The 25,589-nt window shown below is 49.8% G+C and overlaps 2 protein-coding genes across 3 annotated transcripts in view; both read right to left on the bottom strand.

Moving 5' to 3' along the window:
- Window positions 1–1,166: 1,166 nt before the first annotated feature.
- On the bottom strand, window positions 1,167–22,066 carry opn6a (opsin 6, group member a). The gene is made up of 6 exons (XM_068028393.1): window positions 21,946–22,066; window positions 17,470–17,675; window positions 13,511–13,610; window positions 12,502–12,606; window positions 8,706–8,929; window positions 1,167–1,746 (listed from the first exon to the last, which is right to left on the bottom strand). The coding sequence occupies exons 1-6, from the start codon at window positions 22,064–22,066 to the stop codon at window positions 1,354–1,356; spliced, it is 1,149 nt and encodes a 382-aa protein (XP_067884494.1). The 3' UTR covers window positions 1,167–1,353.
- The window catches only part of spast (spastin), a 139,815-nt gene continuing 131,811 nt past the window's right edge, over window positions 17,586–25,589 (bottom strand). For both annotated transcript variants that reach the window (XR_010970913.1, XR_010970916.1), the window contains one exon: window positions 17,586–17,675. The gene's annotated coding sequence lies outside the window, so the exon portion shown is untranslated. The remainder of the gene's footprint in view (window positions 17,676–25,589) is intronic.

Below are 25,589 nucleotides of genomic sequence, written 5' to 3'. Positions count from 1 at the left end.
GCCCTATAGTGTTATAATCCTATCCCCACTCCCAGTATGGGATAGAATGGGCCCTATAGTGTTATAACACTATCCCCACTCCCAGTGTGGTATAGAATGGGCCCTATAGTGTTGTAACCCTATCCTCACTCCCAGTGTGGGATAGAATGGGCCCTATAGTGTTATAACCCTATCCTCACTCCCAGTGTGGGATAGAATGGGCCCTATAGTGTTATAACCCTATCCTCACTCCCAGTGTGGGTATAGAATGGGCCCTATAGTGTTATAGCCCTATCCCACTCCCAGTATGGGATTGAATGGGCCCTATAGTGTTATAACCCTCTCCTCACTCCCAGTGTGGGTATAGAATGGGCCCTATAGTGTTATAACCCTATCCCCACTCCCAGTATGGGATAGAATGGGCCCTATAGTGTTATAACCCTATCCTCACTCCCAGTGTGGGTATAGAATGGGCCCTATAGTGTTATAACCCTATCCCACTCCCAGTATGGGATTGAATGGGCCCTATGGTGTTATAACCCTCTCCTCACTCCCAGTGTGGGTATAGAATGGGCCCTATAGTGTTATAACCCTATCCCCACTCCCAGTATGGGATTGAATGGGCCCTATAGTGTTATAACCCTATCGCTCCTCCCAGTATGGGATAGAATGGGCCCTATAGTGTTATAACCCTATCCTCACTCCCAGTGTGGGATAGAATGGGCCCTATCGTGTTATAACCCTATCCTGACTCCCAGTGTGGGAAAGAATGGGCCCTATAGTGTTATAACCCTATCCCCACTCCCTTTATGGGATAGAATGGGCCCTATAGTGTTATAACCCTATCCCACTCCCAGTATGGGATTGAATGGGCCCTATAGTGTTGTAACCCTCTCCTCACTCCCAGTGTGGGTATAGAATGGGCCCTATAGTGTTATAACCCTATCCCCTCTCCCAGTATGGGATAGAATGGGCCCTATAGTGTTATAACCCTATCGCTACTCCCAGTATGGGATAGAATGGGCCCTATAGTGTTATCACCCTATCCTCACTCCCAGTGTGGGATAGAATGGGCCCTATAGTGTTATAACCCTATCCTCACTCCCAATGTGGTTTAGAATGGACTCTACAGTGATAAAGCCCTGCCTGTTATCTAGTGAGACTCAATGCCAGAAACAGATTGTCACTGTGTTATCCCTTTACATTGTCAATAAATAAGGTACATATTACAGAGCTGATTATAGGAGAGGTCCACAAGTCTGGATCTTCCAGAATGGTGACTTCGGGATAAGGTTTCCAATCAGGAGTGCACTTCAATTTTTACAGTGCACCAATGTGCTTACAGTAGCTGGTATGTTTCTCGGGGGAAAATCCCTATAGTCTGTCGCATTCATAGCCAGGATTCTCACTGTTGGGAAAGTAGGACGATTCCTGGCCACCATTGTCCGGGCTCTCCAGCCCTGAGCTGGGGCTGTCCCTCAACACTGCCGCCTCCCGTTCCTGGACCCTTTCCGGTCGACGCTTGATCCGCTTGAGTTTCACACTGTCCTTGTCACTGACACACGGCAGGAGCACATAGACATCCTGACGGAACTTGGAGTTCATTCCAAAGTAGATGGCGGGATTGTAGAAGCTGGCGGACTTGGCGAAGAGACTGGCGAGCAGGCTGGTAAGCTTCGGGACATGGTGTCCGCTCGCTGACCACATGGAGATCACTGCATACGGTGACCAGGCCATAATGAATGCGGTACAGATCACCATGGAAACCTGAAAATGGCGGAACAAAGTCAGGTTATAGGTGAACAGCCACAAAAAGCCATCACTATCCTAATTCCTTAACTTGGCCCCAACTCCATGCACCATCACATGAACATACCACCCTCATCCACCCTTGGTCAATCAGTGACATTATAAACCCCTTTAATTCAGATGTGGCCATGCTTCCACTTTGTTTCTCCCTGACTCTTCCCAAAAGTTCTCCAGCAGACACATGACAGGACAATGCATTCCCCATGCAACTCAATGGGCAGAAGGGCCTTCTTCTATGCCATAATGACTCTATGAAAATCGGCATAAAGACAGGATATGATTATAATGAGATAGATTTGCAGTGTAATACCTTACATCAAAGTCAGTGCAATGCAATAAACTACAGGTCCGGGGCCATAATTCCCCTGTGAGTCATAGAAAGAAAAAACCTGCATTTATCTAGAGACTTTCACATCCTCCGGACACCCAAAGCAGTTTCCAGCCAATGAAGTAATTTTCACAGTGTAGTCACAGCTGTAACGTAGTTGTGTAATCTGTTTTAGATAGATTTGGTTTGTTGACAAAGTCACACCCACCTAGGCCAGTATCACACTCTGCCCAGCCCAGTATCACACACATCCAGCCCAGTGTCACACTCATCCAGCCCAGTGTCACACTCACCCAGCCCAGTGTCACACTCACCCAGCCCAGTATCACACTCTGCCCAGCCCAGTATCACACTCTGCCCAGCCCAGTATCACACACATCCAGCCCAGTATCACACTCATCCAGCCCAGTGTCACACTCACCCAGCCCAGTGTCACACTCAACCAGCCAAGTGTCAACGTCACCCAGTGCAGTGTCACACTCACCCATGCAAATATCACAACCACCCAGCCCAGGGTCACACTCACCCAGTCCAGTGTCACACTCACCAAGTCCAGTATCACACTCACCCACCCCAGTGTCACATTCAACAAGCCCAGTGTCACACTCACCCAGTCCAGTGTCACACTCACCCAGTGCAGTGTCACACTCACCCATGCAAATATCACAACCACCCAGCCCAGTGTCACACTCAACCAGCCAAGTGTCAACATCACCCAGTCCAGTGTCACAGTCACCCAGTCCAGTGTCACACTCACCCACCCCAGTGTCACACTCACCAAGCCCAGTGTCACACTCACCCAGCCCAGCGTCACACTCACCCAGCCCAGCGTCACACTCACCCAGTCCAGTATCACACTCTCCCAGCCCAGTGTCACACTCACCAAGCCCAGTGTCACACTCACTCAGTCCAGTATCACACCCACCCACCACAGTGTCACACTCACCAAGCCCAGTGTCACACTCACCCAGTCCAGTATCACAATCACCCACCCCAGTCACAATCACCCAGCCCAGTGTCACACTCACCCAGCCCAGTGTCACACACACCCAGCCCATTGTCACAAACACCCAGCCCTGTGTCACACTCACCCAGCCCAGTGTCACACTCACCCACCCCAGTGTCAAAATCACCCAACCCAGTGTCGCACACCCACCCCAGCATCACACTCACCCAGCCCAGTGTCACACTCACCCACCCCAGTGTCACACTCACCCAGCCCAGTGTCACACTCACCCAGCCCAGCTTCACACTCACCCAACCCAGTGTCACACTAACCCAGCCCAGTGTCACACCCAGCCCAGCGTCACACTCACCCAGCCCAGTTACACTCACCCAGCCCAGCGTCACACTCACCCACCCCAGTGTCGCACTCACCCAGCCCAATGTCACACTCACCCATCCCAGTGTCACACTCAACCAGCCCAGCGTCACACTCACCCACCCCAGTGTCACACTCACCAAGCCCAGCTTCACACTCACCCAGCCCAGTGTCATACTCACCCAGCCCAGCGTCACACTCACCCACCCCAGTCACACTCACCCAGCCCATTGTCACAATTACCCAGCCCAGTGTCACACTCACCCACCCCAGTCACACTCACCCAGCCCATTGTCACAATCACCCAGCCCATTGTCACACTCACCCAGCACAGCGTCACAATCACCCAGCCCAGTGTCACACTCACCCAGCCCAGCATCACACTCACCCAGCCCATTGTCACACTCACCCACCCCAGTGTCACACTCACCCAGCCCAGCATCACACTCACCCAGCCCATTGTCACACTCACCCACCCCAGTGTTGCACTCACCCAGCCCAGCGTCACACTCACCCAGCCCATTGTCACAATCACCCAGCCCAGTGTCACACTCACCCAGCCTAGTGTCACACTCACCCAGCCCAGCGTCACACCCACCCACCCCAGTCACAATCACCCAGCCCAGTGTCACACTCACCCAGCCCAGTGTCACACTCACCCAGCCCATTGTCACAATCACCCAGCCCAGTGTCACACTCAACCAACCCAGCGTCACACTCACCCAGTCCAGTAACACACTCACCCACCACAGTCACAGTCACCAAGCCCAGTGTCACACTCACCCAGTCCAGTATCACACTCACCCACCCCAGTGTCACATTCACCAAGCCCAGTGTCACACTCACCCAGTCCAGTATTACACTCACCCACCCCAGTGTCACACTCACCAAGCCCATTGTCACAATCACCCAGCCCAGTGTCACAGTCACCCAGCCCAGTGTCACACTCACCCAACCCAGTGTCACACTCACCCACCCCAGTCACACTCACCCACCCCACTGACACACTCACCCAGCCCAGTGTCACACTCACCCATCCCAGTCTCACACTCACCCACCCCAGTGTCACACTCACCCAGCCCAGCTTCACACTCACCCAACCCAGTGTCATACTCACCCAGCCCAGCGTCACACTCACCCACCCCAGTCACACTCACCCACCCCAGTCACACTCACCCAGCCCATGTCACAATTACCCAGCCCAGTGTCACACTCACCCACCCCAGCGTCACACTCACCCAGCCCATTGTCACAATCACCCAGCCCAGTGTCACACTCACCCACCCCAGTGTCACACTCACCCATTCCAGTGTCACACTCACCCAGCCCAGTGTCATACTCACCCAGCCCAGCGTCACACTCACACACCCCAGTCACACTCACCCACCTCACTCACCCAGCCCATTGTCACAATTACCCAGCCCAGTGCCACACTCACCCATCCCAGTGTCACACACCCATCCCAGTGTCACACTCACTCAGCCCTGTGTCACACTCACCCACCCCAGTGTCACACTCACCCACCCCAGTCACACTCACCCAGCCCATTGTCACAATTACTCAGCCCTGAGTCACTCTCACCCAGCCCAGCTTCACACTCACCCAGCCCAGTGTCACACTCACCAAGCCCATTGTCACACTCACTCAGTCCAGTATCACACCCACCCACCACAGTGTCACACTCACCAAGCCCAGTGTCACACTCACCCAGTCCAGTATCACAATCACCCACCCCAGTCACAATCACCCAGCCCAGTGTCACACTCACCCAGCCCAGTGTCACACACACCCAGCCCATTGTCACAAACACCCAGCCCTGTGTCACACTCACCCAGCCCAGTGTCACACTCACCCACCCCAGTGTCAAAATCACCCAACCCAGTGTCGCACACCCACCCCAGCATCACACTCACCCAGCCCAGTGTCACACTCACCCACCCCAGTGTCACACTCACCCAGCCCAGTGTCACACTCACCCAGCCCAGCTTCACACTCACCCAACCCAGTGTCACACTAACCCAGCCCAGTGTCACACCCAGCCCAGCGTCACACTCACCCAGCCCAGTTACACTCACCCAGCCCAGTGTCGCACTCACCCAGCCCAATGTCACACTCACCCATCCCAGTGTCACACTCAACCAGCCCAGCGTCACACTCACCCACCCCAGTGTCACACTCACCAAGCCCAGCTTCACACTCACCCAGCCCAGTGTCATACTCACCCAGCCCAGCGTCACACTCACCCACCCCAGTCACACTCACCCAGCCCATTGTCACAATTACCCAGCCCAGTGTCACACTCACCCACCCCAGTCACACTCACCCAGCCCATTGTCACAATCACCCAGCCCATTGTCACACTCACCCAGCACAGCGTCACAATCACCCAGCCCAGTGTCACACTCACCCAGCCCAGCATCACACTCACCCAGCCCATTGTCACACTAACCCACCCCAGTGTCACACTCACCCAGCCCAGCATCACACTCACCCAGCCCATTGTCACACTCACCCACCCCAGTGTTGCACTCACCCAGCCCAGCGTCACACTCACCCAGCCCATTGTCACAATCACCCAGCCCAGTGTCACACTCACCCAGCCTAGTGTCACACTCACCCAGCCCAGCGTCACACCCACCCACCCCAGTCACAATCACCCAGCCCAGTGTCACACTCACCCAGCCCAGTGTCACACTCACCCAGCCCATTGTCACAATCACCCAGCCCAGTGTCACACTCAACCAACCCAGCGTCACACTCACCCAGTCCAGTAACACACTCACCCACCACAGTCACAGTCACCAAGCCCAGTGTCACACTCACCCAGTCCAGTATCACACTCACCCACCCCAGTGTCACATTCACCAAGCCCAGTGTCACACTCACCCAGCCCAGTATTACACTCACCCACCCCAGTGTCACACTCACCAAGCCCATTGTCACAATCACCCAGCCCAGTGTCACAGTCACCCAGCCCAGTGTCACACTCACCCAACCCAGTGTCACACTCACCCAACCCAGTCACACTCACCCACCCCACTGACACACTCACCCAGCCCAGTGTCACACTCACCCATCCCAGTCTCACACTCACCCACCCCAGTGTCACACTCACCCAGCCCAGCTTCACACTCACCCAACCCAGTGTCATACTCACCCAGCCCAGCGTCACACTCACCCACCCCAGTCACACTCACCCACCCCAGTCACACTCACCCAGCCCATGTCACAATTACCCAGCCCAGTGTCACACTCACCCACCCCAGCGTCACACTCACCCAGCCCATTGTCACAATCACCCAGCCCAGTGTCACACTCACCCACCCCAGTGTCACACTCACCCACCCCAGTGTCACACTCACCCAGCCCAGTGTCATACTCACCCAGCCCAGCGTCACACTCACACACCCCAGTCACACTCACCCACCTCACTCACCCAGCCCATTGTCACAATTACCCAGCCCAGTGCCACACTCACCCATCCCAGTGTCACACACCCATCCCAGTGTCACACTCACTCAGCCCTGTGTCACACTCACCCACCCCAGTGTCACACTCACCCACCCCAGTCACACTCACCCAGCCCATTGTCACAATTACTCAGCCCTGAGTCACTCTCACCCAGCCCAGCTTCACACTCACCCAGCCCAGTGTCATACTCACCCAGCCCAGCGTCACACTCACCCACCCCAGTCACACCCACCCAGCCCATTGTCACAATTACCCAGCCCAGTGTCACACTCACCCAGCCCAGTGTCACACTCACCCAGCCCAGTGTCACACTCACCCAGCCCAGCTTCACACTCACCCAGCCCAGTGTCAATCTCACCCAGCCCAGCGTCACACTCACCCACCCCAGTCACACTCACCCACCCCAGTCACACTCACCCAGCCCATTGTCACAATTACCCAGCCCAGTGTCACACTCACACAGCCTAGTGTCACACTCACCCAGCCCAGTGTCACACTCACCCAGCCCAGTGTCACACTCGCCCAGCCCAACTTCACACTCACCCAGCCCAGTGTCATACTCACCCAGCCCAGCGTCACACTCACCCACCCCAGTCACACTCACCCACCCCAGTCACACTCACCCAGCCCATTGTCACAATTACCCAGCCCAGTGTCACACTCACACAGCCTAGTGTCACACTCACCCAGCCCAGCGTCACACCCACCCACCCCAGCCACACTCACCCAGCCCATTGTCACAATTACCCAGCCCAGTGTCACACTCACCCAGCATAGTGTCACACTCACCCAGCCCAGTGTCACAATTACTCAGCCCATTGTCACAATCACCCACCCCAGTCACACTCACCCTGCCCCGTGTCATACTCACCCAGCCCAGTGTCACAATCACCCAGCCCATTGTCACAATCACCTACCCCAGTCACACTCACCCAGCCCAGTGTCATACTCACCCAGCCCAGTGTCACAATCACCCAGCCCATTGTCACAATCACCCACCCCAGTCACACTCACCCAGCCCAGTGTCATACTCACCCAGCCCAGTGTCATACTCACCCAGCCCATTGTCACAATCACCCAGCCCATTGTCAGACTCACCCATCCCAGTGTCACACTCACCCAGTCCAGTATCACACTCACCCAGCCCAGTGTCACACTCACCCAGCCCATTGTCACACTCACCCAGTCCAGTATCACACTCACCCACCCCAGTGTCACACTCACCAAGCCCAGTGTCACACTCACCCAGTCCAGTATCACACCCTCCCACCCCTGTGTCACACTCAACCAGTCCAGTATCACACTCACCCACCCCAGTGTCACACTCACCCAGCCCATTGTCACACTCACCCAGTCCAGTATCACACTCACCTACCCCAGTGTCACACTCACCAAGCCCAGTGTCACTCTCACCCAGTCCAGTGTCACACTCACCCACCCCAGTGTCACACTCACCAAGCCCAGTGTCACATTCAACCAGCCCAGCGCCACACTCACCCGGCCCAGCGTCACACTCACGCACCCCAATCACAATCACCCAGCCCAGCGTCACACTCACCCTGCCCATTGTCACAATCACCCAGCCCAGTGTCACACTCACCCAGCCCAGCATCACACTCACCCAGCCCAGGGTCACACTCACCCAGCCCATTGTCCCAATCACCCAGCCCAGTGTCACACTTACCCTGCCCAGTAGCACAATCACTGAGAATGCATTTGGCATTTCTGCTTTTCGTATGGGTAAGGATTGTGGAGTAAATTGAACCTGAGCTCCAGGTCTACAATAGAAAAACTCACCCACGTCACGTCCCTCTCCAATTTTCTTTGGCGCTCTCCCAGGTCAGTAGCTCCTGCCAAGGCCCGGGTCGACTTGACGGTGTTGATGATCGAGATGTACGAGAACAGCATGACGGACATCGGCAGGAAGAAGCAGCAGACAAATATGGACACAATGTAGGACTTGTGGATGGTGGAGAACGCTGCTCTGCCCCAGTCAATCTCACATGTCCCATACATCTGGTCTGTGCCGAAGGCAAAGATCGAGAGAGGCAAACAGTTAGAGAGAGATGGAGAAAGAGGTAACAAGAAAGAGAAAGAGTTGGAGAAAGTGATGGAAAAAGAGGTGGAGAAAGATGGAGAAAGAGACAACAAGATGGAGAAAGCAATAGAGAAAGAGATGGAAAAACTGATAAAGAGAAAGAGATAAAGAGGAAGAGTTAGGGAAAGCGAAAGAAATGGAGAAAGGGAGGAAGTGATGGAGAAAGATAGAGAAAGAGATGAAGAGGGAGAAAGATGGAGACAGCAATGTGGAAAGCGAGATGGAGAAAGATAAAGAGATGGAGAAATAGAGAGTCGGATGGAAAAGAGATAGAGGAAGAGAGAAAGAGATGGAAAAAGATACAGAAAGAGAAAGAGACATAGACACACAAATTGGAAGAAAAAAGAGAAAGAGAGTCAGAGAAAGAGAGGAAGGCAGAGACTGAGTGAAAGTGATAAAGCGGGAGAGACAGCCAGAGGTAAAAAGAAAGGACTTGCATTCAGATAGCGCCTTTCACAAGCTCAGGACGTCCCAAAGCGTTTTATAGCCAATGAAGCACAGTTTGAAATGTAGTCACTGTTGTAATGTAAGAAATGTGGAAACCAATTTGTACACAGCAAGATCCCATAAGCAGCAGCAATTTTTTTTTTGGTGATGGTAGTTGAGGAATAAACATTGACCAGGCCACCCAGGAGAACTCCCTGCTCTTCTAATCACACCATGGTTTTTTTTTTAAATCCACGTGAAAGAGCAGACAGAGCCTCGGTTAAAGGTCTCATCTGAAAGACGGTGCAGCACTCCCTCAGTAGTGCACTGGCAGTGTCAGCCTAGATTATGTGCTCAAGTCTCTGCAGTGGGTCTTGAACCCTTGACCTTCTGTCTGAGGGCCTGATTGCAAGTGGTGAAAGCTGTGATAAAGGGTCCTGGACGAATATGGCCGTGGTGAGGTATGGGCTCAGTGGAGCTGCTGCTAACTTTCAGCCATTCCAAGTGAGCTGGATGTCGAGTGACTGTTCCATTACTTCTTATTTCGAACTTTGCCAGGGCGGTTGATTCCCTAATCCCGAATTCCCAGCAGGGGTTAATTTATTCATTCTTGGAATGTGGGAAGGCTGGCATTTATTGCCCATCCCTAATTCTCCTGAGAAGGTGGTGGTGAGCCGCCTTCTTCTACTGAGTGACTAGCTAGGTCACCTCAGAGTCAACCACGTTGGTTCAGGATTGGAGTCACATATAGGACCAGACTGGATAACGATGGCAGATTTCTATCCTTGAAGGACATCAGTGAACCAGTTGGTCTTTTAAGATAATTGGACAGCTTCATGGCCACTTTTATCTGTGTCAGTTGTGGCTCAGTTGATAATACTCTTGCAGGCTGTGGGTTCGAATCCCACTCCAGGACTTGAGAACAAAAACCAAAGCTAACACCTCAGTGTAGCACTGACTGAGTTGGAGGTGCTCTCTTTCAGATGAGGACCTGCCTGCTCTCTCAGGTGCATGTAAAAGATCCATGGCACCATTTTGAAGAAGAGCAGCAGAGTTCTCCCGGCCAATATCTATCCCTCAACCAACATCAAAAACAGATGATCTGGTCATCATCACATTGCTGTTGGTGGGAGCCAACAGTGACTACACTTCAAAAATACTTCATTGTCTGGAAAGTGCTTCAGGATATCCTGTGGCCATGAAAGGCGCTACAGAAATGCAAGTCTTTCGTTCTACTAAGTTTTTTCTTTAAAAACTGAATTCAAGTTTCTCAAACTAGTCATCGTCGGATTTGAACTCATATTCAAGCTAGGTTAATAGTCCAGGGCATACGGGATGTGTCACTTAGCGACAATAACCACTACATGGGAGGTAATGCATTTCAAATGTGAGGTAATGCATTTTGGAAGGTCTAATGCAGGTGGGAGATATACAGTAAATGGCAGAACCCTTAGGAGTATTGACAGTCAGAGAGATCTGGGCGTACAGGTCCACAGGTCACTGAAAGTGGCAACGCAGGTGGATCAGGTAGTCAAGAAGGCATACGGCATGCTTGCCTTCATCGGTCGGGGCATAGAGTATAGAAATTGGCAAGTCATGCTGCAGCTGTACAGAACCTTAGTTAGGCCACACTTAGAATATTGTGTGCAATTCTGGTCGCCACACTACCAGAAGGACGTGGAGGCTTTGGAGAGGGTACAGAGGTGGTTTACCAGGATGTTGCCTGGTCTGGAGGGCATTAGCTATGAGGAGAGGTTGGATAAACTCGGATTGTTTTCACTGGAACGACAGAGGTGGAGGGGCGACATGATAGAGGTTTACAAAGTTATAAGCGGCATGGACAGAGTGGATAGTCAGAAGCTTTTTCCCAGGATGGAAGAATCAGTTACTAGGGGACATAGGTTTAAGGTGAGAGGGGCAAAGTTTAGAGGGGATGTGCGAAGCAAGTTCTTTACACAGAGGGTGGTGAGTGCCTGGAACTTGCTGCCGGGGGAGGTGGTGGAAGCAGGTACGATAGAGACGTTTAAGAGGCATCTTGACAAATACAGGAATAGGATGGGAATAGAGGGATACGGACCCCGGAAGTGCAGAAGGTTTTAGTTTAGACAGGCATCAAGATGGGCGCAGGCTTGGAGGGCCGAAAGGCCTGTTCCTGTGCTGTACTGTTCTTTGTTCTTTGTACACTATCTAGACATGCTAGGAGGCAAGTTGAAGAATTGTAGTCTACAATCTTGTCAATAATGAAGAGCATTGGCAAAGTGAAAACCATCCTTGTGCTGCTCCGCCCCCATACACCCGCCACTGGTCACCCGAGACGGCCATCCACATGGTGCTCTGCCCAAACACTCCCGCCATTGGTCACCCGGAATGGCCATCCACATGGTGCTCTGCCCACACACTCCCGCCATTGGTCACCCGAGACGGCCATTCACATGGTGCTCTGCCCAAACACTCCCGCCATTGGTCACCCGGAATGGCCATCCACATGGTGCTCTGCCCACACACACCCGCCATTGGTCACCCGGGATGGCCATCCACATGGTGCTCTGCCCAAACACTCCCGCCATTGGTCACCCGGGATGGCCATCCACATGGTGCTCTGCCCACACACACCCGCCATTGGTCACCCGGGATGGCCATCCACATGGTGCTCTGCCCACACACTCCCGCCACTTGTCACCCGAGATGGCCATCCTTGTGGTGCCCCACTCCCCACACTTCTGTCATTGGTTGCCCAATATACCCATTATCGCGGTGCCCCACCCCCACCATCCCCCAATTAGTCGTCTAACAAACCCAGCCTCACGGTCCCCTGCCTTCCCGTGTCCAATCAGAAAGCAAATAGATTCTTCCTTAGCCAATTGGATAATTTTTAGCTGTCCATCAAACAGACCATTTTCCCATCTCAGATATTTTTATAACTAATAACCAAATGGCTCAGAGAATTTTATTTTCATGCCTGCTATGATTTTCCTCCCTTGGTTTTGGCTTGCAGTACAGTCCTGGAGATTCGTCTTTAATTCCTGGAGACTCCAGGGCAATCCTGGAGGGTTGGCAACACTGTCTCACCTGTGTAACTTCCCCATCCAAACAGAGGAGATGCTGACCAGAAGAGAGCAGCCGCCCAGATCAGCGTCAGTGACACGATTATATTCCCTCTGCCAATACAGTGAGCTGTAGAAACATCACAGGAGGCATTAGATCGAGACCCAGGATCTGGGGTTCACAGCTAAATAACTTGTCTGTGTTTCTCTCTGTGAGCTTTGGCAGCAATGTCCCATTTACAGTTCAGTGACCCAGGTGTTCATCCACCTCTGGGCTGCTAACCAGTGCTGGGTGAGTCCCAAACAACAGATCAGCCACAGATCTTCCTCCAGGAGCCTGTCTCACAAATATTATCTGAGGAAACTATTGGGTGCCCCAGTCAATTATATCCCTTCTCCCTGCTTCTGCTTTCCCATCTCTTTCATTCCTCAGCCCTACTGCAGCTCCCTCCCTCATCAACTCCCTCCCCTCCCCATTCCCTCCCATTCCCTATCCCCCTCTACTGTCCCCTCCCCCTCCATCATCCCCTTCCCCATGACTTCAGTAGAGAGAGAGATTAGAGGGGGAATATTGGGGATAAGGAGGAGGAAATTTAAAACAGAGGGCAGAACCACTCCCCCCCAACCCCCCACCATTGCTTATCCCCCACTGAAGTTGAATTTCACACCAAAGGTGCCTTTAAGGGGTTGACTGGTATTGAATATGTCCAGTCCACTGTGATACTCATTTTAAGTACTTTTAAAAAGTGTAGTCTGCTAACAGAGTCAGGAGCTGTAAACAAACAGAGCAAACTCAGATACGAATAAGGGAGCTCAGAAAGCCCACACTTTACGTAACATTACAAGAAATCCGTGTTAATAATTTTTTTATTAGGTAGAAGGACAAATTACTCGATCCAACATTCCCAGGGGGAAACATGAGTCAGAAGCACTGCTTGCACTGATCCTCCCTCCCTCCCTTTAGGTGGGTTGCCATTGGCAATCCAGGATTGAGAGATGTACCTCTAACTGTGTGGAAACTAAAATAAATTTACCTCTGTATGGGTGACAGCCTTTAATATACCTGATGATGCTGATCACGGTCAGTGTATAGATGCTGGCGAGACCAAAGAGCAGTGTGAAGAAACCATCAATCTGATAAAACAAGACTCACATTTAATGAGATCTCACAGGCTTCAAAAATAGGCCAATAATGTGAACGTTATAAAGGTAAATGTGATGTTATCCATTTTGGCAGGAAGAATAGAAAAGCAAAATATTATTTACATGGCAAGAGACTGCAGAATCCTGTGGTACAGAGGGATCTGGGTTTCCTTGTACACGAATCACAAAAAATAGCATGCAGGTGTAGCAAGTAATTATCTTTGGCCTCCTTGTCTCGAGAGACAATGGGTAAGTGCCTGGAGGTGGTCAGTGGTTTGTGAAGCAGCGCCTGGAGTGGCTATAAAGGCCAATTCTAGAGTAACAGACTCTTCCACAGGTGCTGCAGATAAATTTGTTTGTCGGGGCTGTTACACAGTTGGCTCTCCCCTTGCGCTTCTGTCTTTTTTTCCTGCCAACAGCTAAGTCTCTTCGACTCGCCACGCTTTAGCCCCGCCTTTATGGTTGCCCGCCAGCTCTGGCGATCGCTGGCAACTGATTCCCACGACTTGTGATCAATGTCACAGGACTTCATGTCGCGTTTGCAGACATCTTTAAAGCGGAGCCATGGACAGCTGGTGGGTCTGGTACCAGTGACGAGCTCACTGTATAATGTGTCCTTGGGGATCCTGCCATCTTCCATGCGGCTCACATGGCCAAGCCATCTCAGGCGCCACTGGCTTAGTAGGGTGTATATGCTGGGGATGTTGGCCGCCTCGAGAACTTCTGTGTTGGAGATTAGGAAGTAATTAGGAAAGCAAATAATTGGAATGTTAGCCTTTATTGCAAGGGGGGTGGAGTATAAAAGTAGGGAAGTCTTGCTACAACTGTACAGGGTGTTGGTGAGGCCACACCTACAGTACTGTGGACAATTTTGGTCTCCTTATTTAAGGAAGGATGTAAATGCCTTGAAGGCAGTTCAGAGGAGGTTTACTAGATTGATACCAGGAATGAGCAGGTTGTCTTAAGAGGAAAGGTTGGACAGACTGGGCTTATTTTCACTGGAGTTTAGAAGAGTGAGGGGAGACTTGATTGAAGTTTATAAGATCCTGAAAGGTCTTGACAAGGTGGATGTGGAAAGGATGTTTCCTCTTGTGGGTGAGTCCAGAACTAGGGGACACTGTTTTAAAATTAGGGGTCGCTCTCTTAGGACAGAGATGAGGAGAAATTCTTTCTCTCAGAGGGTTGTGCGACTTTGGAACTCTCTGCCTCAGAAGGAGGTGGAGGCAGGATCATTGAACATTTTTAAGGCGGAGGTAGTTCGATTCTTGTTAGGCAAGGGAATCAAGGGTTATCCGGAGTAGATGGGAGTGTGGAATCCGAAACACAAACTGATTAGCGATGATCTTATTAAATGGCGGAGCAGGCTTGAGGTGCCAAATGGCATACTGCTGCTCCTAATTCGTATGTTTGTATGTTCGTAGGATGTTTCCCCTCATGGCGGAATCAAGAACTAGGGGGAACAGATTCAGAATAAGGGGTCTCCCATTTAAGATGGAGATGAGGAGGAATTTCTTCTCAGAGGGTCGTGAATCTTTGGAATTCTCTACCCCAGAGAGCAGTGAAGGCTGGATCATTGAATATATTTAAGGCTGAGTTAGACAGATTTCTGATCTACAAGGGAGTCAAGGGTTATAGGGCGCAGACAGGAAAGTGGAGTTAAGGCCACAATCAGATCAGCCATGATCTTATTCAATGGTAGAGCAGGTTTGAGGGACCGAATGGCCTACTCCTGCTCCTATTTCTTATGATTCCTACTTAAAGAGATAAAAAGAGAAAGAAAGAAAAGGAAGAGAGAAAGAAAGAAGGAAGGAAAGAGGGAAAGAAAGAGCAAGAATGAAAGAGAGAGATATAGAAAGAAAGAGAAAAAGAAAGGAAGAAAAAGTAAGATACAACTTCCATTGGTGCTGTATTACTTCCGCCTCAGGATGTCCCAAAGTGTTTTCCAGCTAATACTCTAATACTCTATAATAAAGTCCTATATTCTGAAAATGTAAAGATCGTTTCTCAACATTGGGGACCCCTTTCATTAATCAAAAAACCAATTTGAATATATTTTAGATCTATCTCATCCTGCTTGAAGATGTTTGTGCTATTGCTGAGTGTTTCCCGCTCCTTTGAGGCACTGATTCGGAAGTGAGATGAATCTGACAGTGCGAGGCATCCAAATAAACATTGCCATTTGCTACTGCAATGCTGTGGTTTAATGGTGGTGATCTTGTTAATACTGATTCAGCCCATTTCACTATTTCACTCATACTACTTGGCCAAGCTCAGGCTCTCTCATCCTTGCTGCCTCGATACTCCAATACCAGGGCAAAGGCCCACTGCTCGTGTCTAACTGGAATGCAGGAGCAGAAGATTGAGACAGGAGAATGAGGAAGATTCCTCCTTCCTTACCTCATTAATATCTCTGCTCTAACCCTCTCAAGAAAGCTCCAGCAGTCTACAAGTAACATGATCTGTTTCAGATAATCTTGGTTGAAGAATAAATATTGTCCAGGACACAGGAGAGAACTCCCCTGTTCTTCTTGAAATGAATTGGAAACTCCAAATCTCCTGCACGAGTGTCAACACTTCAAACAGTGCATGGAATTGTGCTTTTTGGGTCTTACTGTCACAGAGCTTGGTGAGCAAGCGATCAAAATAAAAATCACTATGGGCAATGAAGAACTGCATTAGATCAACATTTCAGGGCGATCTGAAGTGGACCAAAGGGGCCCAAAAAGACTCTAGACGACATTACCGGGCCAGCTGAAGGTCAAGATTAATTTTAGAATCTATTGTCTGGAACTGATGGCATAGAGACTGCAGTTCATGGAGACCATCAATCAATTTGACAGCAGATGCTGCGAGAAAGGAAAAGTTGACAGGCAGAGAGATCTGGGCGTACAGGTCCACAGATCACTGAAAGTGGCAACGCAGGTGGATAAGGTAGTCAAGAAGGCATACGGCATGCTTGCCTTCATCGGTCGGGGCATAGAGTATAAAAATTGGCAAGTCATGCTGCAGATGTACAGAACTTTAGTTAGGCCACACTTAGAATATTGCATACAATTCTGGTCGCCACACTACCAGAAGGATGTGGAGGCTTTGGCGAGGGTACAGAGGTGGTTTACCAGGATGTTGCCTGGTCTGGAGGGTATTAGTTATGAGGAGAGGTTGGATAAACTCGGTTTGTTTTCACTGGAATGACGGAGGTGGAGGGGTGACATGATAAAGGTTTACAAAGTTATGAGTGGCATGGACAGAGTGGATAGTCAGAAGCTTTTTCCCAGGGTGGGAGAGTCAGTTACTAGGGGACATAAGTTTAAGGTGCGAGGGGCAAAGTTTAGAGGGGATGTGCGAGGCAAGTTCTTTACACAGAGGGTGGTGAGTGCCTGGAACTTGCTGCTGGGGGAGGTGGTGGAAGCAGGTACGATAGCAACGTTTAAGAGGCATCTTGACAAATACATGAATAGGGTGGGAATAGAGGGATACGGTTCCCGGAAGTGCAGAAGGTTTTAGTTTAGTCAGGCATCAAAATCGGCGCAGGCTTGGAGGGTCGAATGGCCTGTTCCTGTGCTGTACTGTTCTTTGTTCATTGAAATAGTGCCATGGAATCTTTACATCCACCTGAGAGTGCAGATGGAACCTAGCTTTAACTTCTAAAGACAGCACCTCCGACAGTGCGGCACTGCCTCAAAACTGCACTGGAGTGTCAGCCTAGATTTTGTGCTCAAGTCTCTGGATGGGACATGAGGGCATGATCTTCGGACTCAATGTTGGCAGTGCTACCCACTGAGCTACAGCTGACACCATGGGAACAATATGGAAAGTTACTGCAGTGGGACTGCTTGCTAGTGCATCTTACCTGACAAGTCCATATGGAAGTAATCAGAAAGCCATCATCTCGAAATACATTGAAAATCTCAATAATTCCACGGGAGTATCCAAAAAGAGAAATACTGGCATCCGACACGGCGAGGTTAAAGGTTAAATAATCTGTCGCTTGTAGTGTTGCCCTCTGCCTGGACAGCACAAATATCACCACGCTGTTTCCAAACCAGGATAACCAACCTCAGGGAAGAAGCACAGCGAGAAGATGGATTACTGATACCAGGTCTCACCTTCAATTTGCTCCCTGCCAAGTTCATAGAAATAACACCCAGGAGGGGAGACTGTGTGAAGCAGTTTTTAATTTCAGCTGAGCTTGCAGACTGGAGAATCCCCCTAAAACATGGAAACTTTATACTGTATTGACAGAAAAAGATTGAATAGGCTGAGGGGTGACCTGGTAGAGATCTTTAACATTATGAAGCGGTTCAATAGCTGAGATGTAGAGAAAATGTTTCCACTTGTCGAGGAGTCTAAAACTAAGGGCCATAAATATGAGATGGTCACTAATAAATCCAATAGGGAGTTCAGGAGAAACTTCTTTACCCAGAGAACATAGAACATAGAACATAGAACATACAGCACAGAACAGGCCCTTCGGCCCACAATGTTGTGCCGATCCTTTGTCCTCTGTCAAGGACAATTTAATCTATACCCCATCATTCTCCTTTATCCATATACCTATCCAAAAGCCTTTTGAAAGTCCCTAAAGTTTCTGACTCAACAACTTCCCCGGGCAAGGCATTCCATGCCTCGACCACTCTCTGGGTAAAGAACCTTCCCCTGACATCCCCCTTATATCTCCCACCCTTCACCTTAAATTTATGACCCCTTGTAACGCTTTGCTCCACCCGGGGAAAAAGTTTCTGACTGTCTACCCTATCTATTCCCCTGATCATCTTATAAACCTCTATCATGTCACCCCTCATCCTTCTCCTTTCTAATGAGAAGAGGCCTAGAATGTTCAGCCTTTCCTCGTAAGACTTATTCTCCATTCCAGGCAACATCCTGGTAAATCTCCTCTGCACCCTCTCCAAGGCTTCCACATCCTTCCTAAAATGAGGCGACCAGAACTGCACACAGTACTCCAAATGAGGCCTTACCAAGGTCCTGTACAGCTGCATCATCACCTCACGGCTCTTAAATTCAATCCCTCTGCTAATGAACGCTAACACCCCATATGCCTTCTTCACAGCCCTATCCACTTGAGTTGCAACTTTCAATGATCTATGCACATAGACCCCAAGGTCTCTCTGCTCCTCCACATGCCCAAGAACCCTACCGTTAACCCAGTATTTTGCATTCATGTTTGTCCTTCCAAAATGGACGACCTCACACTTTTCAGGGTTAAACTCCATCTGCCACTTTTCAGCCCAGCACTGCAACCTATCCAAGTCCCTTTGCAGACGACAATAGCCCTCCTCGGTATCCACAACTCCACCAACCTTTGTATCATCTGCAAATTTACTGACCCACCCTTCGACTTCCTCATCCAAGTCGTTAATAAAAATCACAAACAGGAGAGGACCCAGAACTGATCCCTGCGGCACGCCACTGGTAACTGGGCTCCAGGCTGAGTATTTACCATCTAAGACCACTCTCTGCCTTCTATCAGTTAGCCAATTCTTAATCCAACTGGCCACATTCCCCACTATCCCATGCCTCCTGACTTTCTCCATAAGTCTACCATGGGGGACCTTATCAAATGCCTTACTAAAATCCATGTACACCACATCCACTGGTTTACCCTCATCCACTTGCTTGGTCACCTGCTCAAAGAATTCAATCAGGCTTGTGAGGCAAGACCTACCCCTCACAAAACCGTGCTGACTGTCCCGAATCAAGCAGTGTCTTTCCAGATGCTCAGAAATCCTATCCCTCAGTACCTTTTCCATCAACTTGCCTACCACTGAAGTAAGACTAACTGGCCTGTAATTCCCAGGGTTGTTCCTATTCCCTTTCTTGAACAGGGGCACAACATTTGCCACCCTCCAATCACCTGGTACCACCCCCGTCAGCAGAGAAGATGAAAAGATCATTGCCAGCGGCTCTGCAATTTCATCCCTTGCTTCCCATAACATCCTTGGATATACCCCGTCAGGCCCGGGAGACTTGTCTATCTTCAAGTTATTCAAAAACCCCAACACATCTTCCCTCCTAACGAGCACTTCCTCGAGCTTACCAGTCTGCTTCCCACCGTCCTCTTCAGTAATACACCCCTTCTCATTCGTAAATACCGAAGAGAAGTACTCATTCAAAACCTCACTTATCTCTTCCGGCTCAACACACAGTCTCCCGCTATTGTCCTTGACCGGACCTACGGTCCCCCTAGTCATCCTCATATTTCTGACATACGCGTAAAAGGCCTTGGGGTTTTCTTTTATCCTACCCGCCAAGCATTTTTCATGCCCTCTCTTAGCTCTCCTAATCCCTTTCTTCAGATCCTTCCTGGCCATCTTGTATCCCTCCAGAGCTATGCCTGTGCCCTTTTTCCTCAACTTTATATACGCATCCTTCTTCTTCCTAACAAGACTCTCAACCTCTCTTGTCAACCACGGTTCCCTCACATGACCATCCCTTCCCTGTCTGACAGGGACATGCTTATCAATGGCCCCTACTATCTGCTCCTTGAAAAAGTTCCACATTTCGACCGTGCCCTTCCCTGCCAGCATATGCTCCCAACTTATGCTCCTCAGTTCCTGCCTGACAGCATCATATCTACCCTTCCCCCAATTGTAAACCTTGCCCTGTTGCACATACCTATCCCTCTCCATTACCACAGTGAATGCTACAGAATTGTGATCACTATCTCCAAAGTGCTCGCCCACCAACAGCTCTATCACTTGCCCTGGTTCATTACCTAGTACCAAATCCAATATTGCCTCCCCTCTGGTCGGGCAGTCTACATACTGAGTCAGAAAAGCTTCCTGGACATACTGCACAAACCCTACCCCATCCAAACTATTCGATCGAAAGAGTTGCCAATCAATATTTGGGAAGTTGAAATCCCCCATAATTACTACCCTGTGACTTCTGCTCCTTTCCAAAATCTGTTTCCCAATCTGCTCTTCCACCTCCCTGCTGCTATTGGGGGGCCTATAGAAAACTCCCATCAAGGTGACTGCTCCTTTCCTGTTCCTGACCTCAACCCACAGTGCCTCAGTCGGCAGATCCTCCTCGAAAATTCTTTCAGCAGTTGTTACACTATTTCTAACTAACAATGCCACCCCCCCACCTCTTTTACCACCATTCCTAATCTTATGAAAACATCTATAACCAGGTACCTCCAAAAACCATTCCTCCCCCTCACCTATCCACGTTTCAGTGATGGCCACAACATCGTAGTCCCAAGTGCCCATCCACGCCTTCAATTCACTCACCTTATTCCTGATGCTTCTTGCGTTGAAGTATACGCACTTTAACCCTTCTCCGTGCCCATCTGTCCTCTGTGACAGTGCTACCTTCCCCAATACCTCACTACACTCTTTGTCTTTCTGAGTGGACCCACTGGTCCCTGGATTACAAGTCCGGTTCCCATCCCCCTCCCAAACTAGTTTAAACCCTCCCGAACAGTACTAGCAAACCTCCCTCCCAGGATATTGGTGCCCCTCTGGTTCAGATGCAGCCCGTCCTGTTTGAACAGGTCCCATCTTCCCCAGAATGCAGTCCAATTATCCAAGAACTGGAAGCCCTCCCTCCTACACCATTCCTGCAGCCACGTGTTCAGCTGTGCTCTCTCCCTATTCCTAGCCTCACTATCACGTGGCGCCGGCAACAAACCAGAGATAACAACTCTGTCCGTCCGAGCTTTCAGCTTCCAGCCTAACTCCCTAAACTCACTTCTAACATCTGTGCCACCCTTCCTTCCTACGTCGTTGGTGCCAATGTGCACCACGACCTCTGGCTGCTCCCCCTCCCCTTTAAGGATCCTGAAGACGCGATCACAAACATCACGGACCCTGGCACCAGGGAGGCAACAAACCATCCGTGCGTCTCGCCTGCGCCCACAGAACCGCCTGTCCGTACTCCTCACCATCGAGTCCCCGATGACTAGTGCTCTCCCATTCTCCCTCCTTCCCTTCTGAGCCACAGTGCAGGACCCCGTGCCAGAGGCCCGGTCACTGCAGCCTGCCCCCGATAGGCCCGATAGAGTGGTGAGAATGTGGAATTCACTACCACAGGAGTAGTTGATGAGAATAGCATAGATACATTTAAATGGGAAGCTAGATAAACACATGAGGGAGAAAGGAATAAAAGTATATTTTAATAGGGTTAGATGAAGAGGGGGTGGGAGGAGATTCCTGTGGAGCATAAACACTGGCATGGACTAGCTGGGCTGAATGAACTGTACATTCTATGCAATTCTATGTAATGTGTATAATTTTATACAATATCCTATATAATGTATGTAATATATATGATTCTATGTAGAGTGTGAATCAGTGTTACATACCGAGACTCAGCAGGTAGATGCCAATTACAGTCTCCCCTTGCTCTGAGATGGGGGTCTCCTTTGTGTGAAAGGTACTGTTGTGGGTCCTCCATGGACTATTGACCAGGCTGTGAAAAGCCATCTTTCTAAGACCAGTCACTGAATCTCCACACTCATGGACCTACAACTGACCGTCAATCATTGTACAGAAGAGATCCACTGAAACTCACTCAACCAAACAGGGCAGACAGAGTGCAAGAGTGGGAATCTCTGGGAGGAGGGTGATGCTTTTCCGAGAAACAAGCTCTTGCCTCGCTCTTAATTCTTAATGCAGCCTAAGAACAGCATTAGAACTATCCTGCAGCATGACGTGAGCCCATTTAATCTCCTTTCCTCAGGATAATTAGAGCAGAGTGACGACAGTCAGGCAGTGGGCAGGCCATCTTTAACTAATGCACAAGATTATGGTAACACTCAGGAGATCACCTCGTACTAAAGGTGCATACAAGTGAGGGTGATCTCCTGGACCAGTTACAATCGTCTGGATGGGTCGGAAAGGAATTTCCCGGATTTTTAATCACTCAATTTAGCCTGGGATTTTATCTGGTTTTTCACCTCTCCCAGGAATGGTTTTGGATGGGGTAGGGTGGAGTGTATATATTGTGATGCACAAGATATCACAATTGTCTGGAACAGGCTGGATGGACAAGAGAGTCTTTACCTGTTTATCATCGTTCCTATGTTCCTATCTTTAAGGATTCATACTTCATATAACACTTGAATGCAATAAACCTTACAATATGGGGACCAAACGTGATGTCTTCAAATGCATCTCACTGTCAGTGAAACACAGTTAATCCCATGTCAAAAACTTATTATCCCTCAGCAGTTTTATGGCCTCACTTCTCCCTAACTCCTCCAGTCTAAGAACTCTGTGTTCCTCCATTGTCCCAACATTGGCAGCCATGCCTTCAGCTGTTTAAGCTTTAAGATTTGGAATTCCCTCCCTATACCTCTCTGCCTCTTCACTTTTCTCACCTCCATTGTCCATTCTCCACTCCTCTGTGTACACTAGTGAAAACATTGGGAATCGGGGGAAAACACTCCACTGGTTGGAGTCATACCTGACACAAAGGAAGAAGGTTGTGGTTGTTGGAGGCCAATCACCTCATCCCCAGGACATCACTGCAGGTGTTCCTCAGGGTAGTGTCCTAGGCCCGAACTACTGCTTCATCAATGACCTTCCCTCTGTCATATGATCAGTAGGGGGGGTTATTCTATCTAACGTGTTTACTCATTGCCCTGCCTTCTTCTGAGTTCCATCCCATTGGATGTGGGAGCAGTCAGACTGTTCTGGGTACTGAAGTATGTTTGCCAATTCTTAGTGGGGGAGAGGTTTAGGACCTACCCCATCATGGCCGTGACTTTGAACAGTGCTGACTGATTACAACTCCAGTTGGACGTAGTCTTGGAGGTTTCATAATGTGACCTCCTGCCTCCAACCTCGACGCCCACACAGATTACCGCCATTGGTCACAAGTCATCCTAATAATTTACTGCCTTCTCCAATGGAAAATGAGCAGATTCTTCATTACCTGATGATTCTTGACTGTCAGTCAATCAGATGTTATTCCCATGTCTGATATAGAAAATTTAACAGAAACAATTTTTCTTAGTGCCTTTAGGATTTTGCTTTCTAGAGTTTTTTGTGCACAGCAGTGTCTTAGGCTTCAATTCCTACAGCCTACAGGGCAATCCAGGGGAGCTGGAAACCCTACGACACGAGAGACACTCAACCTTTATTTCAAAGTGAATTGGGTCCATTTGGACTCCCTTTGTCTGATATTAATGGTAACAGACTCAAGATGGGGTCGGCAGCCTTACAGCCAGTGTTAAGACCAGGAGAGGCAGCCAATGCCATTTTAAAAGGTACCTACTGCCAGGTCTCTAAAGTGCCTGCCTGTTTCAGGCAATAGGCCCCTTTTAATATGGGAATCGGGGTCCTGTGACATAAATAGGACCCTGGTTTGCCATTTTAGGTTAGAACTGGTTGGTGCCTGCACCGTTCTCACTCTGACCAGTTCTATAGGCGATGGAACCAAAGAGATCTGCCAAAAGGTCAATGTTGAGTTATTATTGTAGGCCTCAGAGGAGCAGGAGTGACTGACAAACATAACCTGGGTCATCGTTGCCCCGGGATCCCCTCCATGATCACAATATCACCCACCTGCGTCAGCTCACCTAATTGGCAGCCAGCCTGATCTTGACATCCCAATCCAGGCGGGTTTGGTGGCCAGCAGCTCCCCCGGCAGAGTTAATTGAGGCCGGGACCTTGAAATCGCGGGAGAGCTATTCTCCACCGGATTGGACAGCCAATAATCGAAATGGACCCCAATGGCCCAAGACAGAGCCTGAGACTTCCTCAGAGCTCCTCCAATCTGCTGCCACAACTTTGCCATGTGGAAAGGGAGGGTCTTCTGTCACACCTCCTGTGACGTTATTATTGGCTATCCCTCACAGGCGAGGATGATTGTCTTTCGTGTGTCCGAAGATGGTTGATGAGGCCGATTCGGGATCTACAGACTTCATGACACGTAGGGCATTTGTTGCCATGTGGGATGTCTGCTCATGTATTATTAGTTCGGGTCATGGCTTGTTCTTTTTGCCGCTCTCACATTTCCTCTTCATTTCGTCGTTGTTGGGTCTCAGAATGCTGGGATCCTTCCCACAGACTCTACCTCTATCTGGTTCAATCCAGCGTGATGGTCTCCCAGGAGTTGATGTCAATGTTTTATTTCTTCATGTTGGCTTTCAGCACATCCTTGAAGTGCTTCTGCTGCTCTCCTCTGCTGCGTCTGCCCTGACTGAGCTGGGAGAACAGGACCTGCTTTGGGAGCCTGGTATCTGACATCTGAATTATATGATCAACACAACAAAGCTGATGGTGGATAATAATAGCCTCGATGCTTGTGGTGCCTGCTTGTGAGAGGACACTGGTGTTGGTTCGCCTGTCCTCCCACTTGATATGCAGGATCTTCCACAAGCAGCGTTGATGAAATGACTCCAGTGCTTTGAGGTGCCTCCTATACATTGTTCATGTTTCAGCCCCGTACTGTAAGGTAGGGATCACGACCACATGGTAGACCATGAGCTTGCTTTCAGTTTTGATGTCACGATCTTCAAACAGTCACCTCCTCAGGTGGCCAAAGGCTGCACCAGCAGATTTCAGGTGATGCTGGATTTCTTCATCAATGTCAGCCTTCTGTGAAAGATAACTTCCAAAATACTGGAATTGTTCCACATTTTCCAGGCACTCATTGTGAATCCTAATCAATGGTGCTGGGGCTTGTGCATTTGGAACTTGCTGATGGAGGGCTTTGGTTTTCTGAATAAAAGCAAAATACTGCGGATGCTGGAAATCTGAAACAAAAACAAGAAATGCTGGATTCACTCAGCAGGTCTGGCAGCATCTGTGGAAAGAGAAGCAGAGTTAACGTTTCGGGTCAGTGACCCTTCTTCGGAACTTTGGTTTTCTGAATGTTCAGTGTAAGTCCCACCTTCTCATATGCCTCAGTAAACACGTTAATGATTCTCTGAAGATCTGTTTCCGACAAAGCAGTCACTGCAGCATCATCAGCGTATTGGAGCTCAATGACTGAAGTCAG

The sequence above is a fragment of the Heterodontus francisci genome, chromosome 3 (assembly GCF_036365525.1).
Source record: "Heterodontus francisci isolate sHetFra1 chromosome 3, sHetFra1.hap1, whole genome shotgun sequence".
NCBI lineage: Eukaryota > Metazoa > Chordata > Chondrichthyes > Heterodontiformes > Heterodontidae > Heterodontus > Heterodontus francisci.
This window is presented reverse-complemented; position numbering and strand designations above follow the sequence as displayed.

Coding starts and splice junctions, on each gene's coding strand:
- opn6a (XM_068028393.1), bottom strand. CDS start 22,066: ATGGCTTTTCACAGCCTGGTCAATAGTCCATGGAGGACCCACAACAGT. Junction 13,611..17,469: donor CTTCCATATGGACTTGTCAG/GTAAGATGCACT, acceptor TTGTTTTATCAG/ATTGATGGTTTCTTCACACT. Junction 1,747..8,705: donor TGGAGAGGGACGTGACGTGG/GTGAGTTTTTCT, acceptor CGCCATTTTCAG/GTTTCCATGGTGATCTGTAC.